Below are 26116 nucleotides of genomic sequence, written 5' to 3'. Positions count from 1 at the left end.
CCCGCAGGCATGATCCAGCCTACACATTCTATTCTCACATATTTCCTTATTGTACAGTTTGAAATGTCGACTGTTAAAATGCAGTTAGGTTGTCAGATGCAATCCAAAACTACAACTTCGTAAACTTTTAAACTGAACGACACCTTATTAAAGCTCACTACCGTTTTTGTTGTATATATATATATATATTATTTTTTTGAACGGTTATAATCAAGTATAGTTCGACACAAAATGTTTTTCCGGCCAATACGCGAGACTTTAAAGCTTTGATATGCCTGTATACCCCGAACACGCACAGAACGGATATAGTTTTATTAAAGCTATGCAAAACAAGGCAACGTGAAAGTGTTTGGCAACTCAGCTTATAAACTAAATAACTGGTTTACACATGTCGCTATCGTATGTTTACTTAAGGAATGTACGATACGCGAAGTATACAATAAACAGTACGTCTTAAAAACTGCGAATGACAATACTTTACAACTCGTTCAAACTTTAGTCGTTTTTGTGAAGTTTCGTCTCCATGACAAAACTAAAACTGTGTCGTAACAATTTTAAGTTATTGGGCTCCTCTTAGCTTAGTGTAAATATTTCACGAAGCAAACTCCTTTTTTCGTGTTTTGACACCTTTTTTTCGTGTTTTCTTTGAGGCTATAGCTTAAAGAGCCTTAGGCGGGGAATTGGTACGGAGTTTAGGCGACGGATCATTGCCGAGCCTGCATTGAATGACTTTAATACTTTGCGGGTGACAGGCGGGCGAATCGTCGTTTTGTTTCAAAAACTGGGACACATTGCTGTTTTACTGGTCCGGTTTGTTTAACTCTGTCTGCTCTGATGGAAATGCGCACTGGCGTGATGATGACATCAGAGCTGCCTCTGCAATTTTCAGACATTTGATGTTGCGACTGAGGCGTGCATTGATTGCAATTAAAACTCTCCCGACCCCGAAAAGCGTAACTTATACACTGAATAAAAATTGCACTATTCAGTGTCTAAATATGCCAATGAGTGAGACATTGAGATGTTGTCGACGGCGGTACGTTATACATTCATGACTCGGATTTTTACGTAAAGCCCATGCATCTTGTTTATTAAACCTTATTTGGGGGTAATTTCGTCAACATCTTTTTAGGGTAGTAGTCTTTTTAGGTAGTATTTTTTTCTGTCGCATATCACATACTTTTTTATCGCCCTGGCACCTAATTCGGGATTTTGCAGCATTCCTATATCAGGACTTAGGGCTTTTTAGGTTTTTTTTATACCGTAATTAAGAGAAAACGGTATTTGCCCCTACAATAACGATTAGACTTTTTGTTCCTTGCAAGAAGGTTCCTAACGCAAAAATATACCGTTAAACTATATAGGGCCTTCCCTGAACACTTTTGCTGATTGACCTGAACATTATTACCTTTGCTTCGCATGTATTGTTTAAGTTGCTATACCGCCCACAATCTTACATAAACGAACCTAAACCCAAGGAATTAGAAAGCAGCCAAAAATACTCACTGTTTATCACAGGATTTTCGGCTCGAAGTCTAATACTCTACAAATCCCACCCCAAAAAGTTAAACTTCAGCTTTCATTTGTCTTTTGGGAACGCGTTAAATGCAAAATATATAGCACTACAACATCAGTAGTTATCGACTTTTATTTTACCGAAATGCCCGTCTTACCAAAGGTTCACTTCCAAATACTGCTCAAGACATCGCAGCTGGCCATTTTAGTCCCTAAATTCAGAAAGCACCGAAGTAAGAAATTCCATGTGGGCGGCCACCGCTCCTAATGTAATTTGTTTTGAGCAAAAGAAGAGAAAAACCCGGGAAATAACCGCTCATCTCTTTCTCTTAATATATATATATGTTTGATTTAATTTGTCAGAGGAATGTCATAAGTTTGTCATTCCGTCATATTTGCAAAAAAAACTGAACCAATGTGAGCATTACGAACGGCTTTTTCTATAAACCTAATAAACAAACTCTGCACTATTAGTCGTCAATCTGAAAGGTTATATTTGTGCAATGTCATCTCATTTGCAAAAGTGCACTGTAAACAGATGAAAAGGCGGTTGCAAAGGTTTCCCTACAAATTATCCAACTGTATTGTTAGGCAGGGCCATTTTGTACAAGGCCTATTTCCATTGACGAAAGTATTCGATTACTCCGCGTATAAATCATACTATGGCCAATCCAGTGTTCGGCTTATGCGTTCGTGAAATAGTAGTCATAAATCCGTTTATTTGTTTTGTTACACAACTAAGTCAATCACGTTTTGTCGGACAAGTAGCTAACTCTAATAAAGTTATAGGATTTTTACGTTTTTTATATTATCGTGCTTGGCAAACCTACAAAATTTTGGAACTCAATACACGGGTTTCTTTAGTAATTTTTTTTTATCGAATATTATGGCTTTGATATTTTTATTGAAGCTACAAAATTTTGCTTTTTATAATCGTTTATTTGTCTATAACACAACTAAGTCAGTTACATTTGGTTGGACAAGTATAGCCAACTGTAATGAAGTTACACGATTTTTATTTTTTGTAATATCGTGTTGTATAGACAAACCTACAGGATTTTCCTCTTGCCAATTCAAGCAGTAAAGCTTGTGGCTAAACAAAGCTTGAACGCTCGTTTATAATTCTAGACTCGCGTGCGTTCGACGTGAGAATATTCAAAGTTTAGTGTTGCCCGGATAACCGGAAAATATCAACACACGCGACTACACAATATACTTATGGGTGGTTTGGCGAAAATGCTCGTAAAAACACTTTGGAAAGAGAGTCAAAACACATTATTGCTGTGAACACGTGCACGATAAGCAGGGGAAACGGGTTTATAGCATTCGCGTAAAAATATTTGGTAACATAACATTACAAACATAGTAAGCAAATAACGGATATATTAAACTCGGCAATCCATACAATGAGTTGTTTTTTTCATTCTGCTTTGGCACAGTTTGTATATAAAATTATCGACTATACCTACATAACATACTCCTCATATTCAACGGGTTATTATAAAGTTGAAAAAATATCTGTTTGAATTGCTACAAACGTTTAGAGCAAAGCTAACTTTCTGCGTTTCGTATTCAATTCCGATCTTAATTAAGGCGAAACTATTTTACTCTTCCTACACAATGCATTGCTTTTTTCGCTTTTTTCAATTTTACAAAGCCTATACTTTCAAAATGGCTAACCAAGAGCATTCTGTCGTTGCTGCAAAAGCCGTTAACTGTCAGGTTAGAAACTTCGCCGAATAACACCACGTATATAATGGTATATCCGCCACTCCGTGTCTTTATAGCTTTTGCGTAGGAAAAAATGCCGCCCGTATATGCGTATGTACAGTCAACAAACCAAAAAATGATCACAATCACGTTAAAGCATACAGTCTGCATCATAGCCGCGTTTTTCTAACAACTCTATATAGTCGCGACGTGCAAAAACTGCTGGGTTTGCACTTTTCACTAAAGCTACATTAGGTATTTGAAAGCCTTCAACAAATCGACAACGTAATATACTCGAAGTTTGCAGCAATATCTATCAAAAAGCAGGAATAACACCAAGTAAGAGCCTTGAGGCTTCTGATGGAATTTAACCGGGTGCGAAGTGTGTTCCGAAATGTAGATGGTCGCAAGAAAACATATTGAATAGTATTGCTTTGGCAGGCACCATACGAGGGCTTCATGGCATTATAGAAGGATTATTTTATTTACTATGGAATATATTTATATACTTTCCTATTTTTCAAGGCAAGGCGGTTACAAAATATTGTTTTTCGGCAGCGTAATTATTAATCGACGGCCGCAGGTTGAACACCGCTGTCATAAAGGATAACTATATGTCCATATACTTGTAGTGGTCTACAAACACAAGCATGTTTCTAGATTTACCAAGGGCCGCATGAGAAATAAAAAAAAATGTCTAGGCCCAAGTACAAAAGAGTCTCTAATATAACCTGGCGCATTGAGAACACCCCGAAATAGCAAATTTCTCAACATAATGCCATTTATTTATAAAATCGTAACAAAACGAGTTATGGAGACCATTGGATGCACAATTTGCACATAAACTATACGCTGCACAAATCATGTTAAAGTGTTATAACTATGGGCAGTGGGCACAACAATAAATACTCGGTTATTGTGTTTCATTATATACGTGCTATACCACTTTGACAAAATAATTCCCATAATGAAAATACAACAATGTGCCTTTTGTTTAAAGAATATTTACTTAAAAAGAGCTAAAACATTTACATAATTTTTTAATTTTGGGTTATGCCGGAGTCCACCCCCTGATAAAGTAAGATAAACAAGCCCTATACTCTTGTTTCTACTCTTGTGTTCTAATGTATCTTATTACCGTCTATCTAGTCGACACTATTTTATAACTTCAGACTACAAAAACGTCAAAATGGCGCAAAACATAACGCAAAAAAGCGGGCGTATTTGGCCCAGGTCTGTCCTATGGAATATTCATGAAGAATACGTTATGTCGATTCATAGGCCCTACTAATTTTCAATTAATATAAGTAAAATAAGCAAAATAATCCTACATTTTTGCTAAGCCCTGCAGAATATAACAATCTCGTAATAAGGCTGATAACATATAATTTTACTGCTGTCGTGCCTTACAGAAATATCACCAAATTAAAACCCTGTCATATTGTCCGTCGCGTGCCCTTACAAACGCAACCTACACATTAACATCCGCGCTCAATGTGGGCGTGAACCCAACATGTTATTAACAAGTGATATTTCCACGCCTCGCTATTATCACAATGAACTAACGAGGCAACCCTATGATACGTGAGTTTTCAGTGTTGTAAACAAAAAGTCCCATTCAAGTCATTCGTAAACTAGTTTAAGTTCAATTCTTTCGAATAAGTCACAAGTTCCCAGTCCAAGTCAAGTCATTATTCTTATTATTATAGCAAGTCAACTTCAAGTCAAGTCCTTTCCATTAAAATTAAACTTGAAACTATTAAAACTGGTAAACTCGTCCGATTATGAGCAATAACGCAAGTAAAACATAACGTAAACGCAACATATAGCAAGCAAATTGTTTTAAGTGCAAATATAAGGATAAATACAAAAATTGCAATGAAAGCAATTAATTTTTTACCCAAGTCATTTCGTTAAGACTTGAGTCCAAGTCAAACCTTTTGTTCAAAAGACTTAAGTCAGGTCAACTCATTTTTGCAAAAGAATTGAGTAAAGTAAAGTCATTTAAAAACAATGATTTAAGTGCACTTAGGTCAAGTAATTGGCTTATGCCTAAGCCATTACAACACTGTGAGTTTAAGGTTTTTTATTCTGGCATTATAACACAATGACTGTTTTTAGTTGTTGCAATGGTGTGAACTTTCTTCCAAAAATAGTGATTCGTTTTCAATGGCTATATAATACAGTAATTGTATTGGCGTCAAGTGTGTGCCATTTGTTGTTGCGTATGACGTGCGCCAAAATTTACGCCGCTACATTACGTTAGATTCAGGTAAAGCACAACGACTACATAATGTTATAAAAACGGTTACAAATGCCCTGCAATCATGTTTTTCCATTACATTTATAATATTTCTAACCAAACGTGAAGTAGGCTTTCATTCTAACAAACAAAAATTGCAGAGTTCTTAACTGTTAAGGGAGGGCACAGCGTTTAACTTTGTTTTTAAATCGGCCACAAGCCTATGTTTTTAAAACGAAGTTTCTAATGCTGTCTACAATCCAATTTTGAAACGGATTGTTTATTTACACAGGTCATTCACAGTCTATAAGCCAAAGGAGTGGCAACGAGCCAATTTTATTTGCTCCTAAAGAATGACGTACATTGTGCCCGAATGACACACAGTGTTTCCGCTGCGGACTGTTGTTTCTTCAGATTTATTAAAAAATTGCTGCTCATGTTGTAAAAAACAAAGCCATCTTTACGTTGGTGGCGCAATTGCAATTTTTAGAGGCTGCGTTCGCTTGACAAATTTTGTAAAGTAATTTGACCTTCCTTGACCAATTTTATTAAAACAACTCTTGTTTGTTGTTAGTTAGTCAAACGATTAACCTAAAAACAACATTAAGAAGAAAAGCAAAAACAGCAAAATTTACGTCGAGTCGCATATCGCGTGTCGCTCTCTTGTAATCTTTTTCGCGCTAAACAACAAAACTACTCAACCGTATCACGAATAAAACTTTCCTTACATAAACAATTAAAAGCTTTAACGCTTTTTAAAAAGGACATTTAATCAAATATTCATTGTATAACAATGTCGAAACGGGTTCGTTTCGACGAGGAGTCGATTGCAACGAAAGCCGCGCGATTAGAAGATAATGTTAAGCCCTCCACCTCCAAAGTAAGTTAAAGACCTTAGAATTAAATTCTTTATTTTAAATAAACTTTCAAGTCTATGTTTTATATGTTATGACTAACAGTAGCTCATAAGAACCGTTATAGAACCGTTATACAGCAAACAACTTTATGTACTTTCGTATTTGTAGTAAACTTACATCCCATTGTACTTATTGAGTTATGCATGTTACAAATGACATGTTTTAAAACTTATTCTGTATAAATATTATCGATTTAAAAATCCTATTGTTTTTAGGTTGACCCAACAATTGCTGGCCCAGGTTCAAGGTTTAAGGTAAAGTATTTTGGCGCTCTTTCACTATTGTACGTGAAAAGTTATGCAAAAAAAAAATAAATAATACCGCATACCACAACGCATATTGTTTGGGTTAGCGTTTGGGTGAGGGTGGGTCAAGTTATTATTAATAATAAACATAATATTACTTGACCCACCCTCAACCAACGGCTAACCCGCACCCTAACCCAAACAATATGTGTTGTGGTAAACGGCATTTGAAGAAAACAATTTTTTTATTAATTTTTACTTACAATAGTGAAAGAGCGCCAGTATTTTATTCAAGTAGTTTTTAATAGGTGTTAGCATTTATATGCCAAGTTATCTTATCCAAAAAACACATATCTACATTACTTTAAATTTTGTATACCACATAGCAAAGTTTTAATTCATAAAACAGTTGCCCACTCTGCTGCGTTTCCAGCCATGCATTTTATATAAAAAATTGCCGTTAAATTACACAAACTTTTAATTCAGCAAACAAGAGCCATTTTAATAGTTTTCGGTAATAAGTCATTTTGGATATTTTCTAACCAGTGCAAAAATACTTATTAATCACACAAAAAATTGACCTCTTAGATAACTGGTTTTCGGCTGTTGCACATTATCACTGAAACAAACCATTTAGCATAGTATAACTTACAGTGCCTTTGGGCAATAAAATTGCACACAAATTATGCGCAAACTTGGTCATTAAGTTTTGACACCCTGCCAGAAATCCAGAGTTTCTAAAAAACGCTCTGCACACCCACGTTCGGTGCCTTGGTTTGTAAAATTTGCAAAATTATCTGAAATATGACCGTCCCTATAAATATGTGAAGGAAACACGTTTTTTCTCTTGGTTGTAGGAAGATCACAGTCTTGACAGCGATGAGGAAGATGAAGATCGCAAGAAAAAAGAAGATTATAAGAAGCTCACTGAAGAAGATGTTGAAGGTGGTTATAGTTAATTTATGAGTGTAAAAAAAGTACTTTACCCACTTATAGACGAGGCTTAATTTCTAATTACATTCCAGTTGATTTTGCCTACAAATTTTCGGCTATCTCAAAAACTACCAACCGGAACTCTAAATTCCCAGCTGATTTTTTTTGAAATCCATTTGAAGTGGACTTTATCGGCCCTTTGAAAAGTAGAATTAATTTGTTTGACTACGAAAGGAATATGGTTTGACTGCCTACTGTTTTTGGTAAAGGTTAATTTTTTTTAAGGTTTTACCAGGACTGTAATCTAACTGTCAAAATTCACAGAGTCATAGGCCTTGATCCCAAATCAACCCCTGTATTATTCCTAGTTTTTTTAGCAATGTTATATATATGTCTAACAATGCAACCGTTGTGTTCAAGCTTTTAATTTTTTATTTCTTGATTTCTACACCAATTATTAAAATGTACATCTATTAATTCACCAATTTCCCCCCAAAAGAAAATGCTTACTGTCCGTCACGATGGCAAATGTGACCATGATTTTTTTCAACAGACTAGGCCTGCACGCTTAGAAAATAAACAAGCACCCATTTTTTCCATCATAGGTTATAATGGCGGGGTGCACTTTTGATCTTTATTACACCTAGTCACCCTGATTTTTCCGGCCTACATCCATTCTTGAAGTATATATATATATATATTAATTCACCAATTCCCCCCCAAAAGAAATTGCTTACTGACAGTTAGTTGTGGTTTAACCTTCTCACCAAACCAGTAAATAGTGATTGTCCTTACCCGGTGACTGCCCTCTTAATTTTTTTTTTAAAGTTCTAAATATGTCCAAAAATGCAACCATTTTGTTCAAGCTCTTAATTTTTCATTTCTCAAAATCTACACCAATTATTAAAATATGCATATCTTATTTTGCCAATTTTCCCCCAAGAGAAATTGCTTGCGGACCGTTCAAATGGTTTAACCTTCTCACCAGACCGGTAAATAGGGATTGTTCTTCTCTTGCTGAATTCCAGGTGCTGAAGATGAGGAGAATTACGAAAAGGCTTACGAGGAGGACGAGGGATGCAGGATCACTCCATTCAACCTCAAGGAAGAAATGGAGGAAGGGGACTTTGACACGACCGGCCATTATCACTTTAACAAAGATAAAGAGATCCACGACAACTGGCTCGACAACATCGACTGGGTAACTACAAACATGTTTTCTATTAACATAGACTGGGTAACTACACATTGTGAAATGTTTTCTATTCCTTTACCATCGGCTATATGGGGAGATTCAAGCAATGTTTTTTCTCAACCTTTTTTTTCTGGTCCTGGTGGTACTGGAGCTGGAGCATCTTTTAGTCCTTAATGCAATTTAAAAAAAAATTAACTCAAGTTAAAAAATATTTTGTTGGTTTGGATTATGTTCTCGGTTTCTTGCATATTAAATCATTCTATGCTCTTATATCTGTCGCCTGCGATTTGCATCAGCTAATTTATTTATTTTAAAACCGAGAAAATGAATTTAGAAAACTAAGTGCAGTGTTTTCATTGTGTGTCATTAATGTGGATATATTTAACCGCAACCTCGATAGTATTGCACTTGCATTTTTGTTTCAAGCAGCATAAGACCTAAAAACCTCTTGTATACCATTTGTGTTAAATGTATCACAAGTTAAACCACTGGGCTAGATCAATTAGTAATTCTCTAGAAAACAAGATTGTTCTGATCATCTTAACTTTAATTTGTTTTAAAGGTCAAAATCAAGAAGAAGAAAAACAATGAAAGTGAAGAAATGATGACTGATGATGACAAACCGGTCGACTTTGATGAAGTGAAGGTAGGACTTTGTCATAGATTTAAAGAAAATCTCTAAAATTTAAATCAATAAAATTGGTATCCCTCAAAAAAAATATATGAAAAATGTTTGCAAGGTGTTAATGTCCCTTTTTTCCACAACAACTAAATAAGTTTGGAGCATAATGGTTGGAGGTTGTAGTAGGGCGTAATACGAATATAAAAGCCCAGACAAAAATAATAAGTATCATTTTGAACTTTTCGAATAACTCTTTATTAATTTATGTACGTCTAACTAAATAGTGTTTTTCATAAATGAAAGATTCTTGAAGAAATGGTAAAACTGATGAACAAGGGAGAAACGGTGAGCAAAAGCCTCCGACGCCTCGGCGGATCCGATAAAAACAAGAAGAAATCGAAGCAGAGATCATGGAAGAGAGAGAAGGTTTATGATCTTGAAGCTGACGACGAAGTTCCAAGTATGAGTTGTTGATATTGTAGATTAATATTTATCTGGAAAGCTTCTGAAGTTGTTTAAAAATATATTTTTTGGATGAAAGCTTAAAATTGAGTTCTTAATTGGCTTACACGTTTCATTTGTCATTGAAAATATTCTACAATTTTTTTTGGAATATATATTAAAATAAGTGTATTTGACAGGTTTTTTTTGCCAAAAAATCATGGAACTCTGTCAATAATTTCAAGATTTTTATATTTTGAGGTAATTAAGAAAAAATAAAAGTCATTTTGGCTGTAATTAAGAAATACGAAAAATTATACATTGCAGACTTTTATGGTTAACTTATGTAAATAAGTACCAAGTTGATTTTTACTTGTTTTGCTACGATGGAGACATGGAAAATCCTTCTTATATCAGATTTTCGCTATAATTTTAACAGCTGTGCTCTGATCTTATGTCAATTACTATCGTTGTGTTTAGTGGAGGACAGTGACAAGACTGGAGCTGACGAGGAAGAAATGAAAAATCGATTCCTGCAACTGACGGAGCTTGCGGATCAGATGGCAGGAGCCGGACACTACGACGTCTACACTGACACCTTCGAGAAACTACAGCACAAACTAAACTCGGTGAGAGGGGCTACGGCAGTTTTAGTTTGCCAAAGATTTTTCATTGCCATTGTATTTTTAGTGTGTGGTCATGTTTACCGTTATACCACCTCTACTTTCAAAATTATACCAAATTAATTAGAGTACGTATTTTTTTTTATCAGAAGCACGTAACATTAATGCTCAAACAAATTTGCTAAACAACTGAAAAACAGATGGCTTCTTTAATAGGCAAATATGAGACGCCAACTCTCATTAGTATCAGGTTAACACAGTGTTCTTAACTTATAGCTTACGACCTAAATTTAGCAGCTGTTTAATTTGGCCAGGTCGCCGACTGTACTAGCTCATGGGGTTAGTTTCATTAAGATTGGTTTTAGAAGATTTTTAATTTCGGAAAAGGTTGGGTAAATTCGTAAACATGGTTCGTGTTATTTAAATTCGAATTTATTTATGTTAAGGGCTTATGTTTTGTTAACTTATAAAAAGTTTTTTGGATCGCCAAAGCTTCGCTGTCATACTTAAGCCTAATGTTTGTGTTGCCACAAAAAAGTTGAGGAACCCTGGGTTAACGCATCGTTCAATAAACGCCAACTAATCTAAAAAAAACACTTGCATAAAAAAGTTCTAAACTAGAGTCCTAGTCCGCGCCTCTGTAAAACGATCAGCTTTATTCGCACCACACCTTAACATTTTAAGCAAACCATTTTCTCTCTTAGTTTAAAGTGTCCAAGTCGGCCGACATTCCCGATGACGTCGACTCCGATGACGCACTCGACATTTTCGCCGACAATATCGACTCGGCCAAACTCGACAAACCCGAAAAGAAGGACGAGTCAGAAACAAAAGCCGACAACTCGGGTGAGTAGCAAACGTTCGACACCTGTGTACTGAAATTCAGCGTACATTCTGCGAACAAGCGATTGTCACTTTAAGGGATGACCGATAATATCGGATCGGAGCCGATACCCGATGCCAAGTGCTAGTATCGGTACTCGTCCGATACTAGAGTGGTATCGCTTTCTCTACTGCAGGGGTTCTTAAACTGGGGTCCATGGACCCATTGGGGATACGTGAACTAGTTTTAGGGGGTCCATGGACCCCTTGGGGATACGTGAACTAGTTTTAGGGGGTCCATGAAGGTCTAATCGAAATACCAGTGCCTTTTAAGAAGTAATCAATTTTTTTAAGTAAGGGGTTTAACTAAAAATCAAAGGTTTTTGCACTGAATGCATTTTAACTCTATTTTATTTTTACATTTTGTGGACTGAAAACTACAGATTTCTGAGGTCTATTTGTATTGTGACGCCAATTTATGACGTCGCTTTTAAGAATTTCTGGCCTACCGTGGTCCACACGAAGCAAAAAAATGTTTAGGGGTCCGCGTCAAAAAAAGTTTAAGAACCCCTGCCCTACTGTAATTAACATAAGTTAATTAGAAACCAAGGTCGAAAACCAGAGTGAGTAGCAAACGTTTTACACCTGTGTACTAAAACTCTCAGTGCATTCTGCATATAGTCACTTTTAAGCAGGGCTGCGAAGTCGGTTTGTTTTGCTGGAGTCGGACTCGGGACTCGAGTAAGGCCACGTAAGACTTCCCGAGTCCTTCGTTCTCATGCGCAGTAGGAAATTTCGAAACTGGTATGGCCGCAATTCGTAAATTGTAAAGGTGGAATAGAATATATGCTTGATTATTTTCCAACCATGTATTATGTGTTGGAGTTGTATGACACCCTTATAAGTGGATTGCTGAATATCCACCTAATTTTAGTTGTTGTTAATGGGTGACATACAGGCTGTATAGTCGGACTTGACAAAATCGCACAATTGGCTGGAGACAGACTCGGGTTTTTTTGGGGGGGGGCGGGGGGGGGGGGGGTCGTAATCCGATTCGGGTTAATTTTAACCGACTCCGCAGCCCTGATTAGTGCTTAGTGATGTCCGATAATATCGGATCGTAGCCGATAGCCAATGCCAAGTGGTAGTATCGGTGCTCATCCGATACTATAGTGGTATCACTTCCCATCCTAATTAACTTCGGAGCTTTGTCCATGATTTGCGATCTACCACAGTTATTTCTACATTGAAAGGTGTTATTATCAAACAATGGTAGGTTAACACCTGGAGGTAATTGAACTTCTACCGCAAACGCAAATTATGCCTTAAAAAGTCTGAAAAATTCGTTTCAATTTCACATGTTTTGCTTGTTTGGGTGTAGTAATGACGTCATTCGGTATCAGATCGCGATAATTTTGTCTAAAATATCGGGGATCGAAATGAAACTGTCAAGTATCGGATATTCTAGTTGTAAGCTACTTTTTCATTGACTTGATTGTGGCTCGCACTCTCAATTTGATTTTCTGGCTACGGATTGCAATTGCTCATCTCTCGGATTTTTTGTGCCTTAACCGTCTCACTATAAGGCGCTCGATAAATGATGTTATGCGATCAGACACAGTTGTATCTACCTGGAAAGGTAGTATTACAACTGAAGGTAACTGAACTTCATAACGTTAACGTAAATTGTGCCCTAAAAACCCGGAAAAAATGCAAATACCAATGACGTCATTTCTAGTTGTAAGCTTTTTTTATTAAAAAATGCGATCTGCTTGATCTTCTGGCTACGTTTTTCAGTTGCTGTACCCTCGGATATTTCTGTGTCTTAACCGTCTCACTATAAGGCGCTCGATAAATGATGCTTGTTATTTGCAGGTGGAGGCGACGAAGCAGTGAGATGGGAGTACAAGTGGAGTGAGGAAGACAAAGAGGTCTACGGTCCCTTCACTTGCGACCAGATGACGGTAAGAACCAAGACACTCGGTTTTCGCCTGTTGTTAGATCAATCGCTATAAAGGTTTTTACAGATAAAACCCGCAACGACCGACAGTACAGTGTGTATAAACCTCCTGGTTATCACTGGGTTTTGATTTAACCCTGCCTTTTTTTTCACAGAGCTGGAAAAACGAAGGATTTTTCAACGACAAGGTCAAAGTTCGGAAGTATGGTGGTGGGGATGCCCCTTTCTACAACGCAAAAAGAATAGACTTCGATCTTTATGACTGAAACAAGCAAAACTTTCTCAGTGCCTTGCTTTGATTAATTCATATTCACTGCGTTTGTCACGTGATCGCTACCCGCCCGAGGGCGACTCCTAGCGACAGCGCCAAATCGTGTTTTGTACTTTTGACATTTTGTAAAAACAAAAACGAGCGGATTTCGTGTGGCTTTGTCAAGGTTATGCTATAGGATGTGAACTTAAGTTTATAAGACCTAACAAGGAAGTCTACCATTTGCAATTTTCATCTATTAAAACTAATTTTTTTGTGAAAAAATATAAAGCTCACCTTTTATGTACCAGCTACAGAGTAAAAATTTACAAGTTATTTTTTATAAAAATTATTATTAATTTTTTTACATGACAGGTAATGTACCCTTAAAGTTGCCAAAAATCGCAGCAAAATTTGCTTCCCTTTTCATTACATATATTAGCCTCAAGAATGATCCATAAACCAGAAGTATGTGTGAAACCTTGGAAGATTACTAAACTAAGAAAATGTTGTTGGACAAAATGTGAACATTGTTAGTTTATTGGTAAAGCTTACGCTTACCCTGTATTAACTTACAAGTTTTTTAATTCTTTAAAAACTTTGCTCACATCGCCTTAAGATGTTTATTTCCATAACAAAAAACTGTCGAAGGGAAAACTAAGTAGAATAACGATAAAAATTACTACCATTTTACCTAGATGAAATGTTTATAGTCTCAGTTACTAAAAAAGTAACTTTGTAGCGTTTAAGTCACACGGCGCAATTAACATTCCATAGTATGCATAGTGTCTTTGGTCTTAAACGATTTAATAAAGTAGATTTTTTTGGAGCGTGTGTAGCACTCTGGCCCTATGATGCAACAAACAGCAAAAATAAACCTTAGCCACACCATTTTTAAAATACAACAGTGAATGTACTGTATCACGCGGCCCACGGCTACATTACAAAACTATAACTATTACAAAATAGTCCACGGAACACTAAAAATTGCTCAAAAATCCACAATTGCCGACCACTGGCATACACAAATCAAAAACCTTAGCAAAAAGACGAAAAGCGTATCTTCTTCCCATACGATGCATAAGAAGTAGTTCCTGTAGCTTTGAAGTCGTGTTAAAAAGGGGACCTTTAAATCCGAAGAGGGCGGAGCGTCCCTGTGACGTAACAAAGCCGAGCGACGATCGCGTTTCCCCCCATCTCGGATGTCCGGGGCGATGCGTCGGTGCCGCGAAGTAAATACTGACGAAACAATGGCCGCTATGCACGCGTCACAATACCGTATCTTTCTACGCTGGAACGGGCTGATCTCTTGTCTCGTAGTTTCTCAGCCGAGGTTTAAATGTAGTTAACGGGCAGAATTTTGTGCGTAATAGTTCAAGGTTGTGGCAATGTGAGTTAGACAGAGAAGAAATTAGCACTTATAGTCAAAATAAAGGTATTTAGCAAATGTTACGTTTTAAAAAAACTGTGTTAGGGCTTTTATCGCAATGCTTTGATGGTATAGTCAGCTGTAAAATATTGTTGAACCCCTGACGTAAGTAGGTACACGTGTGAAAGTTTTATTAAATTACAACAGCGGGCATTTAGGGACAAATTAGTCCTCGCGTTTGTGCAAACGTAAGGGGTGTATGTTGCTCGTGCCCAAAATAGTGCCGACTGCCATATGGTTAGTTGGAAATAAAATCACTTGGATGTAGCCTACAAGAATTGTCGAGTGTTTTCTCAACACAGCTTTTTTTTAGATTTTTTTTAGGTTGTTGTGAGTATTGAAAACGTTTATGACATGTATCCAACAGTTATATATTGTTATTTGACTTGTTGCGGTGTGTAGAAAGGAATAGCTTACCCATCTCGAAAGGATTTGCAACCAAAAATTATATTATGCTGTTATAGATTCAAACCTATGACCTCGGCCATGACAGAACTATCGGGCTATCGGGGAAAAATCGCCCAGCACCCTTTATTTCCGTACGCATATCTTGAAGTTTCCATAAGTTAAATCTAACTGTTTGGACGTATAGCTTATTCGGTTGTATTTTTTATGCCTGGAAATTTGTAGGAATAATAAAGCTTTTCATTTAAAGCTGATCTCCGACCAAAACACAATCACAGTCTATGGCAGGGGTCGGCAACCTACGGCCCGCGGGCCGGATCCGGCTCGCCGATGTAATTCATCCGGCCCGCCAGCTTTTCACAAATTAGACACGAGTCGATTTCACATGCTTTTTGACTATTTTAACTACGTAAGTGCAAAAAATTTACGCGCGAACCATCATTCTACGTCCTGTTTGTTTACGTTTTGCTGCTGTGTTTTTCATCAAGGCCAACGCTTCTTTACCGTTGCGCCGTGGAAGGCCGCTAAGTGCGTCACGGAAAACGTATTCAAAATGTTGGAGATATATTTTTTTTACCATTTTTTTTTATTTTCGGCAATGTAATAAAAACTTGCAAGAAATTTAAAAGAAATGCCAGAATACCCTAAAAAAATTCGCTTGACTTAAAAACTAACAAACATCGACCTAGATTAACTTTAAATGTTATCGCGTTTCGTAAAATTACTCCTATTACACTTTTATTAGTAGTATGGATGACGACGTGTGAACTCAAATTTTAAACCAAACCAACGCTTTTTTTCACGTTTTGCGCCAACACTTGACTGCCTTCGTAAACGTAATTAAACACATTATTTTAAGGGCAAAAACGATCCGAGGCCCGGCTGATTTACAGTTGTTCTAACATGAAAATAACACAATTCTTAGTTATCATTTTGTGCGGCCCGCGGAGACCTTTCTGAGTTTGGTTTTGCCCCGCGACTAGAAAAAACTCGCCGACCCCTGGTCTATAGTATATTTAGGACAATAGGAGGTGGGTACATTTCTGGATATCGTCAAGACTATAATTTACGAAAAAAATGCCAGACTCTTATCGGAGGTTTGTCCTTAACGTTAATCACACGACCGCCTGTTTACACCGCTAACGGTCCAAAACCGCCGGATGATTCCATCAGCTATCTCGCATCGGCAACAATTCGCGCCTAAGTCAACAAAAACGACCGCAAAGTGCGTCAAAGGCCCAATACACTTGCTTGCCATCGTCGGTCGGTCGTGTGTCCCAGCATCATCTGCCCTTGTTATGACAAGGCATGTCAACATAGGTGCGCAATGGTCGGCGTGCGGTTTGTTTGGCCTTATGAAGGCCTTCGTATTGTGGTAGCCAGGTTGAGAACGTGATTTTTTTCCAACCGGCAGTCGTCTTTGATCGCGCGAGCTTTTTACAGCTGGTGCGGCTATTTTGTGATTACAGGAAGCTGGTTTTAGCTGTTAGCACAAAAAAGCTTGTATGTAAGGGTGTAAAATATATATCAAAGCCCGTACTGAAGTATATTTAACGCTTTGTAATCAATTCGTATAAACTTTGATTTATTCTAAAAATCATTGTGCCTATAGAAGTCGAAAGGCTTTATGTTAACGGCAAGATTTATCGATTGAACAATTTAATATCGCTTCCGCCAGGTTTATCGATTAAATACAGCGGTACGATTCTAATTGCTTTTACTATTTCGTATTTTTAGTTTGCTATGACGCCGGATATTTAAAACTTTTATAGCTTTAAATCAAGCGTGTGTAATTTACAGCCCACAGTCTAGACTCGTCACGTTTTGCCTTTAAATCCGGCCTTCAGATTGTTCTACAAAACATTTTAAGCTAAATTAGCCTAATTCAGTTACAAATTTCGGTTAGCAGCTTGTTAAAAAGCAGCGAGATACTAAGTTGCAGTATACTTGACAGTATTTGGTTTTCGAAACAGGTGAGCGAAACACACGAAGGTCTACAAAGAATTTGAGTTTCTAAGGTGCTTCTGCCAGCTTGTAAAATAAATAAACTACTCGTCCTATACTCCGAATCTGCTATAAATTGTTTTTCGTCACGATTTATATCTAACTTAGCTGTGTTTTTTGTTCGTTATTAAGAAAATTTAATTTAGTAAATTTATGGGAAAAGTAAGTAAGGATCCCAGAGAAAAGGCCACCGACATTTATGTACAAAACAAAAACTAAGCAATAAATTAAGTTTGCAGCAGTGCAGACATAAAAAAACCTAAGGTAGTTTCCTAGGGGAGGGTTTATGTACTTCCAGGAATTATTTACAATAACTGTTTGCATGTGGGAACTTTGTTGTAAAAAATGCCAGTCGTGATTTTTTTCGCACAGGAGAACCAACAACTGTTTAGTAATTAAGCTGACTATAGGCAAAGGGGCTGTGTGCTTGTAAAAATTATAAGCAGTATTAATCATGGATAAAAAAAAACTGTTTAGCGCTTAACGATTTCTATAGGTCAAGGGGTTGTGTGTTTTTAGAAATTACTAGCAGTTATCAGCCATGGATTTCTCTTCGCACAATAGTACAAAAAAACTGTTTAGTAGCTTAAGCTGTCAAGAAAAGGGCTGTGTGATTCTAGAAATTTCTGGCCAATATATCCGTCATGGATTTGTTGTCGCACACATGTACAAGTATAGTTTAAGCTGTCTATAGGTGAAGGAGTTATGTGCTTAGAAAGTATTAGCAAATATATCGGTCGTGGATTTGTTTTTGCACACATGTTCAACTTTATGTACAAGTTGTAGTGATGATCAACATTTGTTGTTGCATAGCAGCGATTACTCCAATAGCTGTCGTTGAGAGGGGCGTTATGTCGCTCAAGGGTGCTTAACTTTCAATGGAGGTCGCTTTAGCGGTATAAGCCAAAAAGAGATGCGCCGATGATAAGGGTTTCACAATAAATCCCGACCGAATTACAATACTAGTGTTGTTGTGTGAGGTGTTTCGCGCATACAATGGTCGTAGTGGCAGAATGACATCAGGTCTTGCTCGTTCATCATCGTTAATTTGACGATTCAGGACAAAATAGCTTTAAGAACGTTACATGTATACTTCAATGAGTCAGTGTATTTCAGACCGTACTAATTGGGTTAGGCTGATACACATAAATAATATCATATGTATATTAAAAGTTATAAAAGTCAGACATAGTGATTTTGTCGCAAGGTAAATAGGGACAGTTTTTTATTGTTTTTTGTTATTTTCGGCATTTGGGACGCGACAATACAGGATTTTTATACTCTTGATTCCCAGGTCACTCTAAACAAATGAACCACATAGATCAGTCAAGTTTGGTTTATTCATAATTGCATCATAGATTCATTTCAGTGAAGTTTGAAGGCCAAACTGGTCACGGAGTTTCCAAAAATGATGACTTAACTCTCCCTATTAACAAACTGGTTACAGTTCAACCTTAGACGCCGATGGGTCATTAGCTAACATGCCAACCGGCGAGCCAATTTCTGAGTTCCAGACCAAATTGATACCCTTAGTCTGCCCTAAAACGGTCCACTCTTAGTCGCTTTCGATTGCCATAGGATTCGCAAGTCGTATGCGTGATAACAATGGAGGGCATTAGGTTACAATCTGGCCAGCGATATGTGACGACCGCAGTAACCCCTTATTTACAGATACGCTCGACCCGAACTGTTCCTAAAGGCGCATTCGCTACAAAGCGCACCCCTATATACGCTCTCCGCTACTGAACTGTGATTGTATCCTATCGCAAGTTATGGTTGCGCGATTCTAAATTGCGGCTTGGATGTCGCCGGCTCCAACATCAAAGTTACAATTTACTTTCGATTTGCCTGTAAGAATTTTAACTCAATTAGGAAATGCTCACAGCTTATTTTGATTCTATGTTACCTGAAGTCGAATTGGTCATATATTTTGAGAGACATAAAAACGGCGTAGTTATAAGAGTTTTACGTAAACGCAAATCAATCATTTTTAACGCAAATCAAATCATTTCAGTAGCAAAATCTAGAAAACTTTGTAATATTGCAGATTTTAGTCTTTTGCTTTATACACAAATGAATGCCTTTTCAGATATATATTTGTAATTAAACAATTTGTAATTTAAAAACGTATAAGTAAGATTTAAATTTTATATTACATTGTTAGAGGACGCCTAACCCTTCCTGTATGATAAACACGTTGGATCTGTCAATTTTAGGCGTTTTATTGGCATTATTTATTAGCTTTCGTTTTCCCAAAGTGTTAAGTACACAGAGAGCTGTGACTTTATGTGTTGGATTGTTGGTGTACTGTGATATTCGTAGTTGAATGAGAGATTCTGCAGTTAAACGCAGTGTCTGAGTTCATCCGTTTTAATCCTTTTTTTCCCTTATTAACACCACAAAATATTATTACGATAATTTCAGCTGTTTTATAAGAATGAAAACAAACTTAAAGAGTGGTAAACACTGAATTGAAAAACCTACCTGGTGAATTTTGGAAAAATCTACCCTGGTAAAACTTTTCATTCAGCAATGACGTAAACAGAAAAATAAGAATAACCTCAACATATAAATCATGGCGCCAGACGAGGTCGAACACTTTGCGGACAGCCAGTTTGCGGAACAGCTCATGGAATGTGCGGAACACTGTGGACCGAGGCTCCCGCGTCCGCGGAACAGCGGAAGACACAGATCCGCGAGTCCGTTCGCTCCTTGGAACGACGAAGAGAGGATTAGAGAGAAGAAGAGGAGAAACTCGAACCAAAAGGGATCGAAGAAAGTCGGAAGTAAAGAAGGGACGAAAAAGAAGGAACGCAAGGACAACGGAAGAAACGGCGTATCTTTGCGGAAAACGCGGAACTCGCCAACGGAAAGCGGAAGCAATTCCTCTCGAGGTGCGTATGTGGTTAGAAGTTGGTGAAATACTGGCATATAGAAATTTTATCAAAAAAACAAGTCTCAGACGAGAGGCTTTTAAAATATACCTAAAATGTTCAATGAAAGATGCACACACATATGTGTGTTAACCATTGTGATCTAGCCCTTCTGAAGTTGCTTTTTGACCAACGATTACGGCTTACGTATCATTAGTACACCGAAAGCCATCACAAACTCACCGAATCTGTCGATCAATGAAGCAAGCAAGGCAGGCTAGAAAAACAACTAGCCTGTAGTGAGGTTCGAACTTACGACCTCCGGTCATTCCGGGACCGTATACCTAAAGTGAATTATTTTTTCTGAGCGTGTCATCTAAAAAAAATTCCTTTTTTCCCAGGTGCGTATGTGTTTAGAAGTTGGTGAAATACTGGCACACTAAGATATTATGTAGGGAAGAAAAAAGAGACTCTTAAAATACCTATTTGGTTGTTCTTCCTTAGTGTGTCATATAAAACTTACTCGCGTTTGTGTCCTACCTCTAACTTGGCGTATTTTGATTTCCTTCATTTCTACTTTGACCCGCTAAAGCACGGTTGTGCGAAAGCTTGTCAAGTCGTTACATAAACAGTGCACCTGATTTTCAGATTTAAAATTAGTCAAATACGACAAACAAAGATTGTCATAATGGGTGCAGCTAAAAGAATGCTCGCAAAAATACTAGACATATATTTCTTGATGAGCATAAACGTAGTGCCATAAACCTATTTTATTAATTTTGGAAAAGATTAAATATTAAAGAACATGAGATTCACGTGTATCAATTATTTTAAAACACATCGGCTGCGGTTTGGCCTTAATGCCCCAGGGGGAGATGTTCATTGTATTACAATCGCGTAAAGATGTAAAGTCTTATTATAAAATATAACTCTAGAAATGTTTTATTGTTTCTGAAACTGTAAAATTGTTTATTTATTTATTTTGAAATCACAATTGTTTTAATTTTGTTGTAGATAGCAGTCATCAAGTAACATAATGCCAAATACCAAGGAACCGACTGAGTAGCTATGATGCTCATGTGTTTTAGTGTTATAAGATCATATAAACTTTAAGAAGTAGTTAGTAAACGTAAGTTAGTGTAAAAAAAATCACTTCAAAGGTATTTAAAAATAAACAATTTCGTGGCAGGTTCTTTCCAGCACCACAGCGACACCTCGCGGTACATTCGCGAGTATCGAGAAGTCCGGATGCGGATCTCCTCCTGCCACCAAGAGTGCTCCTGCCACGGATGCTTCAACGAGGAGGACGTGATGAGAATCTACAGCAGTTTGGGCATCAATAGCAGCAGCCGCTTTTCGAGGAGATACAAGTGAGTTGGGGTTGGAGGGTTACATTACTTGGAATAAAATGTGCAGAAAAGATATCAATACACTACGCCCCAAGAGGTAAGAAAGAGAGCATAGACTACAGAAAAGTAAAACAAAATAAGACATCCTGAAAAGGAAACAAAACAGCTCATTTTATGAACTTTTAACGGTCGTATGATCTTTGAATGTACCACTAAACCTCAAGTGACGGTTAACAACATTATTACATAAAATGTTGACAATGAAATATCAATAATCTGCAGTCTTTGTCAAAGTTAACATTTTAGTCGAAATGAAACATTTTTGCACAATATTTTTATTATCCACGTTTTGTTTGTACTTCCGTCTTCTCAATTGCAACATGACTGCTCAAAATAAACATTAAGGCGATGTAAGGAGAAGTTAGTGGGAACACAGTACTTTTCAAAGCCGAAATCCCGATGTTAATGTCGTCCAGCATAGGATAATATATAAATATGAAAAGGAAATACAATTATAGAAGATACGAAAGTTTTTCTTTAAGAGTGTATCTTAACTGTGCAACTGGCGTTAAAAAATCCTGATAAGAAAAATAATAAATAAATATCCTTTAACGACAATAGAGGAAAGATAAATTCTGCATTCACCAATAGGTCAGGGTGAAAATATCTAAATAATACAACTCTCATTTTCATTCCGTTTATAATTCAAAGGAAATAGCCTTCTCAAGATAAGCGGATATGCATGTTTAGCGTCAAATAAATCGTACATTGTGTCCTCTAAGTCTAAAACAACTTGAAAAAGATAAGAAAAAGTAATATTTGATATTTTTTGTTTTAAATAACAGAAGAAATTACATACTTTTGAGGATAAAAACATAGTTACTGTTGGTTCATTAAGTGTAGTTGAACACAGAATCCTGACAGCTTTGATCAAGACTGGCAGCCTTGTAATGTCTTGATTTGTTTTACAGACGCTTAAATGCGTCGCCTGAAGAAGATTCTGCCGACTCGTAAGTAATTTCATTCTTACATAAACATATTCTGTTGCACTGTTATGTTTTATATACTTTTTAATAATGTTAAAATATGATGAAAGAGTTATTCGAAACGTTCAAAATAATACCTACGTATGTATTGGCTGTGATATGTTTACTACGACTTTTAAATTACTTTACCGGATACAAACTTACAGGAAACGACAGTATGTTACACGTGTACCGGGGTACAGAATATGCTTTCAAATTCGCCTGTAATTTACATTTATGTAAAAATTCGCTTATAAAAATTGTAATTTGTTTCAATGCCAGTGTCTACAGCGGTGTTTTGCAAACTTTTTTTGGCTCGCGGCCCCTACAGAAATTATAAATAGTTCGCGGCAACCTTGCTCGTATTTCGTTAACTATAACGTTACAATAAACGAGATTGAAACAGCACATTACCGGTATAACAAGATAACAAAAAATGGCACTTTAACGTACACAAAAAATTGTATCAAGAAGCTTACCAATAGAGCAAAAATTGGAATCCCAGGTTGAGAGCCACTGCTCTACACTATATACGACTATACGTGTGTTTATAGATGTAAGCTTAATGCATAGAAGGCGCACCAGTGTCTCGCTAAAAACTCAACAAGTGATATACGAAAACAGAAAGTCTTCTCCGTTGGGTGGCGGTGTTGCGGACGAGGGAGAGAACGACGCCGAGGACCCGGATTTGGAAGACGAGAGAGAGCTGTCAAGTCCCGACGCCAGACTGAGAAGGAACAACCTTAATCTCTCGCCTCTTAGAAAACATGTTCGCCTGCCGGACATGAGCAACTACCCGGTCCAAACAGTTTCAGGTCTGGGAGTAAAGGAGCTCGTTAGACTTGCTACGGCGAGAGGGGAGAGTAGACAACAAGAGAGGGGAAACGGTAAAGTTGCTGGTTTTGTAGCAATGAAAAAATAAAGTATTTAGGTACACTGTGCACGGATCTGCAACGTAGCTTGAAAACGAATGTCGAAAATGGGTCGAGTAAATGGACGTCATTTTAAAACTATATGCACTTGTACCACATTAACTGATGATGATACAAGTAGTGAGTACGTTTTGAATCGTCTTTTTTAAGATATTGTCAATTTTCTCGACCTATTTGGCTTTGACATACATTTTCAAGTTTATATTTATACGTTTAATTGATCTGATTTTGCAGCAAAGTGAAAACCGTGAAAACCTTGTAAGTTTATATTCATCGCAAAACTATTCATTTCTTTGACACAGGATTGAGGACGCCCAAGATCACTTACTCCTCCTCGGGCGACAAACGGAGGCTTTCAGATCTCCCGATCCACCTCCAGGAAAAGACTCTCTGCCGCGTCGTGGAGCTAACGATCCCGGAGCACCTAGGATCGGACACCAGCCACCTGGAAGTGGGAGATAAGGGAGCAGAAAAGGAAGAGGAAAAGAGCAAAGCGCACAGAGAACGGGAAAAGGAAAATCGCGCTTCAGGAGAATTGCAAGAAAGGAGGGTTTCGAGGCTGTCGAAGTTATCGGAGCGTGACGATGACGCGCTAACACTGGCGATCGGGACGAGTCGGAGCTGTCAATCATCGGTCCTCTCGCACGCAGTCAGTCCCCTTTCCGAGTCAGGTCATCTCGCCAAAAGGTCTAACACCGTCCGAGAGATGCTCGCCGCTTCTGTGAGGGAGCTGCAGCCTTTCGAAGGGAATTCACCACACGGGAAATACCTCGGCCACCCCCCGGGCGGCGCCGACGGAACCAAGCCGCTGTTGGCCGAGCCCAGGCCCAAGCAGGTGCTTCCCCTCAAGTCGTACAGGAACCTGGCGTACAAACCGTCGATGCGCAAGTTTTTACAGGTGTGTTTTTCTTGTTTTGATTTCTTAGTATGAAAGGTTGGTACAGCCAAGTATTATGGACTTGACAAATTTTATTGCAAATTACTACAAATATGTGTTGTGCATTAATAGAGTTTTTAATTAGTGCATTGATAGAGTCATTTACGTATCTATCGATTATTGTATTACATGTTTCTTGTTGGTTTATTACGCCTGAAATTTTACATTATTTAGCATTTTCTGTAACTTGTTTTTAAGTCATTTTTCTACTTTTCTGCGCAAAAAAATATGCTTTATCGTATTTGTTTTGCTCAAAGCTAATATTGCACAAAAATCAAAAATGTGAGTGTCGATTAATTTTTTTACTTAAAACACTTGTCATTTGCGCTGACGTTACTTTGAAATATTTTGAAGCTCACCTGTTGCGGCAACATCTTGACCATTTTAATTTTATGTAAGACAAAAACGACATAACCCAAAAATATTCCGAAAAAGCACAATCCTTGAAACACTTTCTGATCTGCTGGAGCATAACAACGGTTTCTCTTATTTCAGGAAATATACACCACAGAGAGCTCCGTGACCACAAGTAACCAGCACCAAGGCTGCCACATCAGCGGCACGCCGTTGCGTCGCCTAAGCACCGATGACGTAACCATTCCTGACGTCACCAGGCGTCGCGTCCCCTCGCCGGGGCCGGGGATCGAACCGCCAACCATCGATCTTCCTCCGGTCCACGACAATCTCTGCGCCGCTCGGCTGCTTAAGAGAGCTCGGCAGCGACAACTGGCGGCAGAAACTTACGAGTCGTTTCGCCGCGTGGTGACGCTCGAGGGCCAGCACCGTCCGAAGCTGGCGATTTTCTCAAAATGTCATACGGTGGTTAAGTCACAAGTTTCAGTGCGAGGTGTCGCTCTCTAAACACGTATTAATGAAGTAAATAGACCCAAAAACGCTAAGCTGCCTTACTTTTGTAGGTTTAATTGAATCGACCTTTTCCAAGGTTTTGTCTCTCGTTTTTCTATATTGCGACATTCCTAATTTTTAAAACAAAAATGTCTGAACTTTGTTTGTCTACTTCCTTCCACAAAATATTTAAGAAAAAACAACAAAAACAAACATATTTTTAAAGAAGTAAAGGATTTGGGATCAGGTTGGTTTAGGTGTAGCTATATTGTTTTAAACTTATGTTTTATTCCCTTCTTTTTACTCTTTATACAATGAGATTTCCTGTGCGTACCCACAGTAAACGGTTTGTGATGTGCCACGATCACACATATTTGTGTTGAAAATACGCAATACATTGCCGGCTTTAAGCCCTATTAATTTTGTTTTAAACCAACCTTAAAAAATATACCTTGTCGAAAATATTATTGCTTGGTTTAATTTATCTTGAAACTTGTGCACTTGATTGAATAAACTTTTCATAATATGAAAAAACTTTGCAATCTTACCAAATGTTCATCAATCTTTCTACGAACCCGGAATTTTTTTGCCAACTAAAACGATTTGCAAACTAATGTTTCTGTCTTATTAATTGAAAGCCCACATGCCTTACTTGAAATACTTTACCGAGTTGTATTGAACACCTTATGAGCCATGTTTTACAACGAAGCCACTTTATTAGTGAAGGGATCATTAATTTTTTTTATAAAGAGACGGATCACTGTAAGGCCTGGCCATCGCTGGCCGGATAACTGTTAGGATTATATTCGCAGGCTGGATATAAAATCATTATCAAACTATC

The 26116-nt window shown here is 37.5% G+C and overlaps 2 protein-coding genes across 3 annotated transcripts; both read left to right on the top strand.

Annotated features, from left to right (window-relative positions):
• The first annotated feature begins 6209 nt into the window (after positions 1-6209).
• Positions 6210-13595, top strand: LOC146170249 (CD2 antigen cytoplasmic tail-binding protein 2-like). Of its 2 annotated transcripts, none has more exons than XM_083389369.1 (10): positions 6210-6347; positions 6600-6638; positions 7487-7574; positions 8591-8763; positions 9320-9403; positions 9683-9839; positions 10301-10449; positions 11148-11289; positions 13141-13229; positions 13381-13595. In XM_083389369.1, the coding sequence occupies exons 1-10, from the start codon at positions 6261-6263 to the stop codon at positions 13489-13491; spliced, it is 1119 nt and encodes a 372-aa protein (XP_083245495.1). In that variant the 5' UTR covers positions 6210-6260; the 3' UTR covers positions 13492-13595. The 2 variants fall into 2 exon arrangements, with proteins under 2 accessions (XP_083245495.1, XP_083245496.1); XM_083389370.1 differs by having other exon boundaries at positions 9683-9845.
• Positions 13596-19745: 6150 nt separating this feature from the next.
• Positions 19746-25777, top strand: LOC146170248 (uncharacterized). The gene is made up of 6 exons (XM_083389316.1): positions 19746-20207; positions 21376-21556; positions 22507-22545; positions 23185-23447; positions 23795-24390; positions 24925-25777. The coding sequence occupies exons 1-6, from the start codon at positions 19889-19891 to the stop codon at positions 25288-25290; spliced, it is 1764 nt and encodes a 587-aa protein (XP_083245442.1). The 5' UTR covers positions 19746-19888; the 3' UTR covers positions 25291-25777.
• Positions 25778-26116: the final 339 nt, after the last annotated feature.

The sequence above is a fragment of the Ascidiella aspersa genome, chromosome 1, assembly GCF_963924565.1.
Source record: "Ascidiella aspersa chromosome 1, kaAscAspe10.2, whole genome shotgun sequence".
NCBI classification, from domain to species: Eukaryota; Metazoa; Chordata; class Ascidiacea; order Phlebobranchia; family Ascidiidae; genus Ascidiella; species Ascidiella aspersa.
This window is presented reverse-complemented; position numbering and strand designations above follow the sequence as displayed.

Bases quoted from the DNA above. Each gene is read 5' to 3' on its own strand.
- LOC146170248 (XM_083389316.1), top strand. From the start codon at position 19,889: ATGGCGCCAGACGAGGTCGAACACTTTGCGGACAGCCAGTTTGCGGAA. The intron at 22,546-23,184 runs GTAAGTAATTTC...ATACGAAAACAG, and splicing joins GAAGAAGATTCTGCCGACTC to AAAGTCTTCTCCGTTGGGTG. The intron at 23,448-23,794 runs GTAAAGTTGCTG...TCTTTGACACAG, and splicing joins ACAACAAGAGAGGGGAAACG to GATTGAGGACGCCCAAGATC.
- LOC146170249 (XM_083389370.1), top strand. From the start codon at position 6,261: ATGTCGAAACGGGTTCGTTTCGACGAGGAGTCGATTGCAACGAAAGCC. The intron at 9,846-10,300 runs GTTGTTGATATT...CGTTGTGTTTAG, and splicing joins CGACGAAGTTCCAAGTATGA to TGGAGGACAGTGACAAGACT. The intron at 11,290-13,140 runs GTGAGTAGCAAA...TGTTATTTGCAG, and splicing joins AACAAAAGCCGACAACTCGG to GTGGAGGCGACGAAGCAGTG.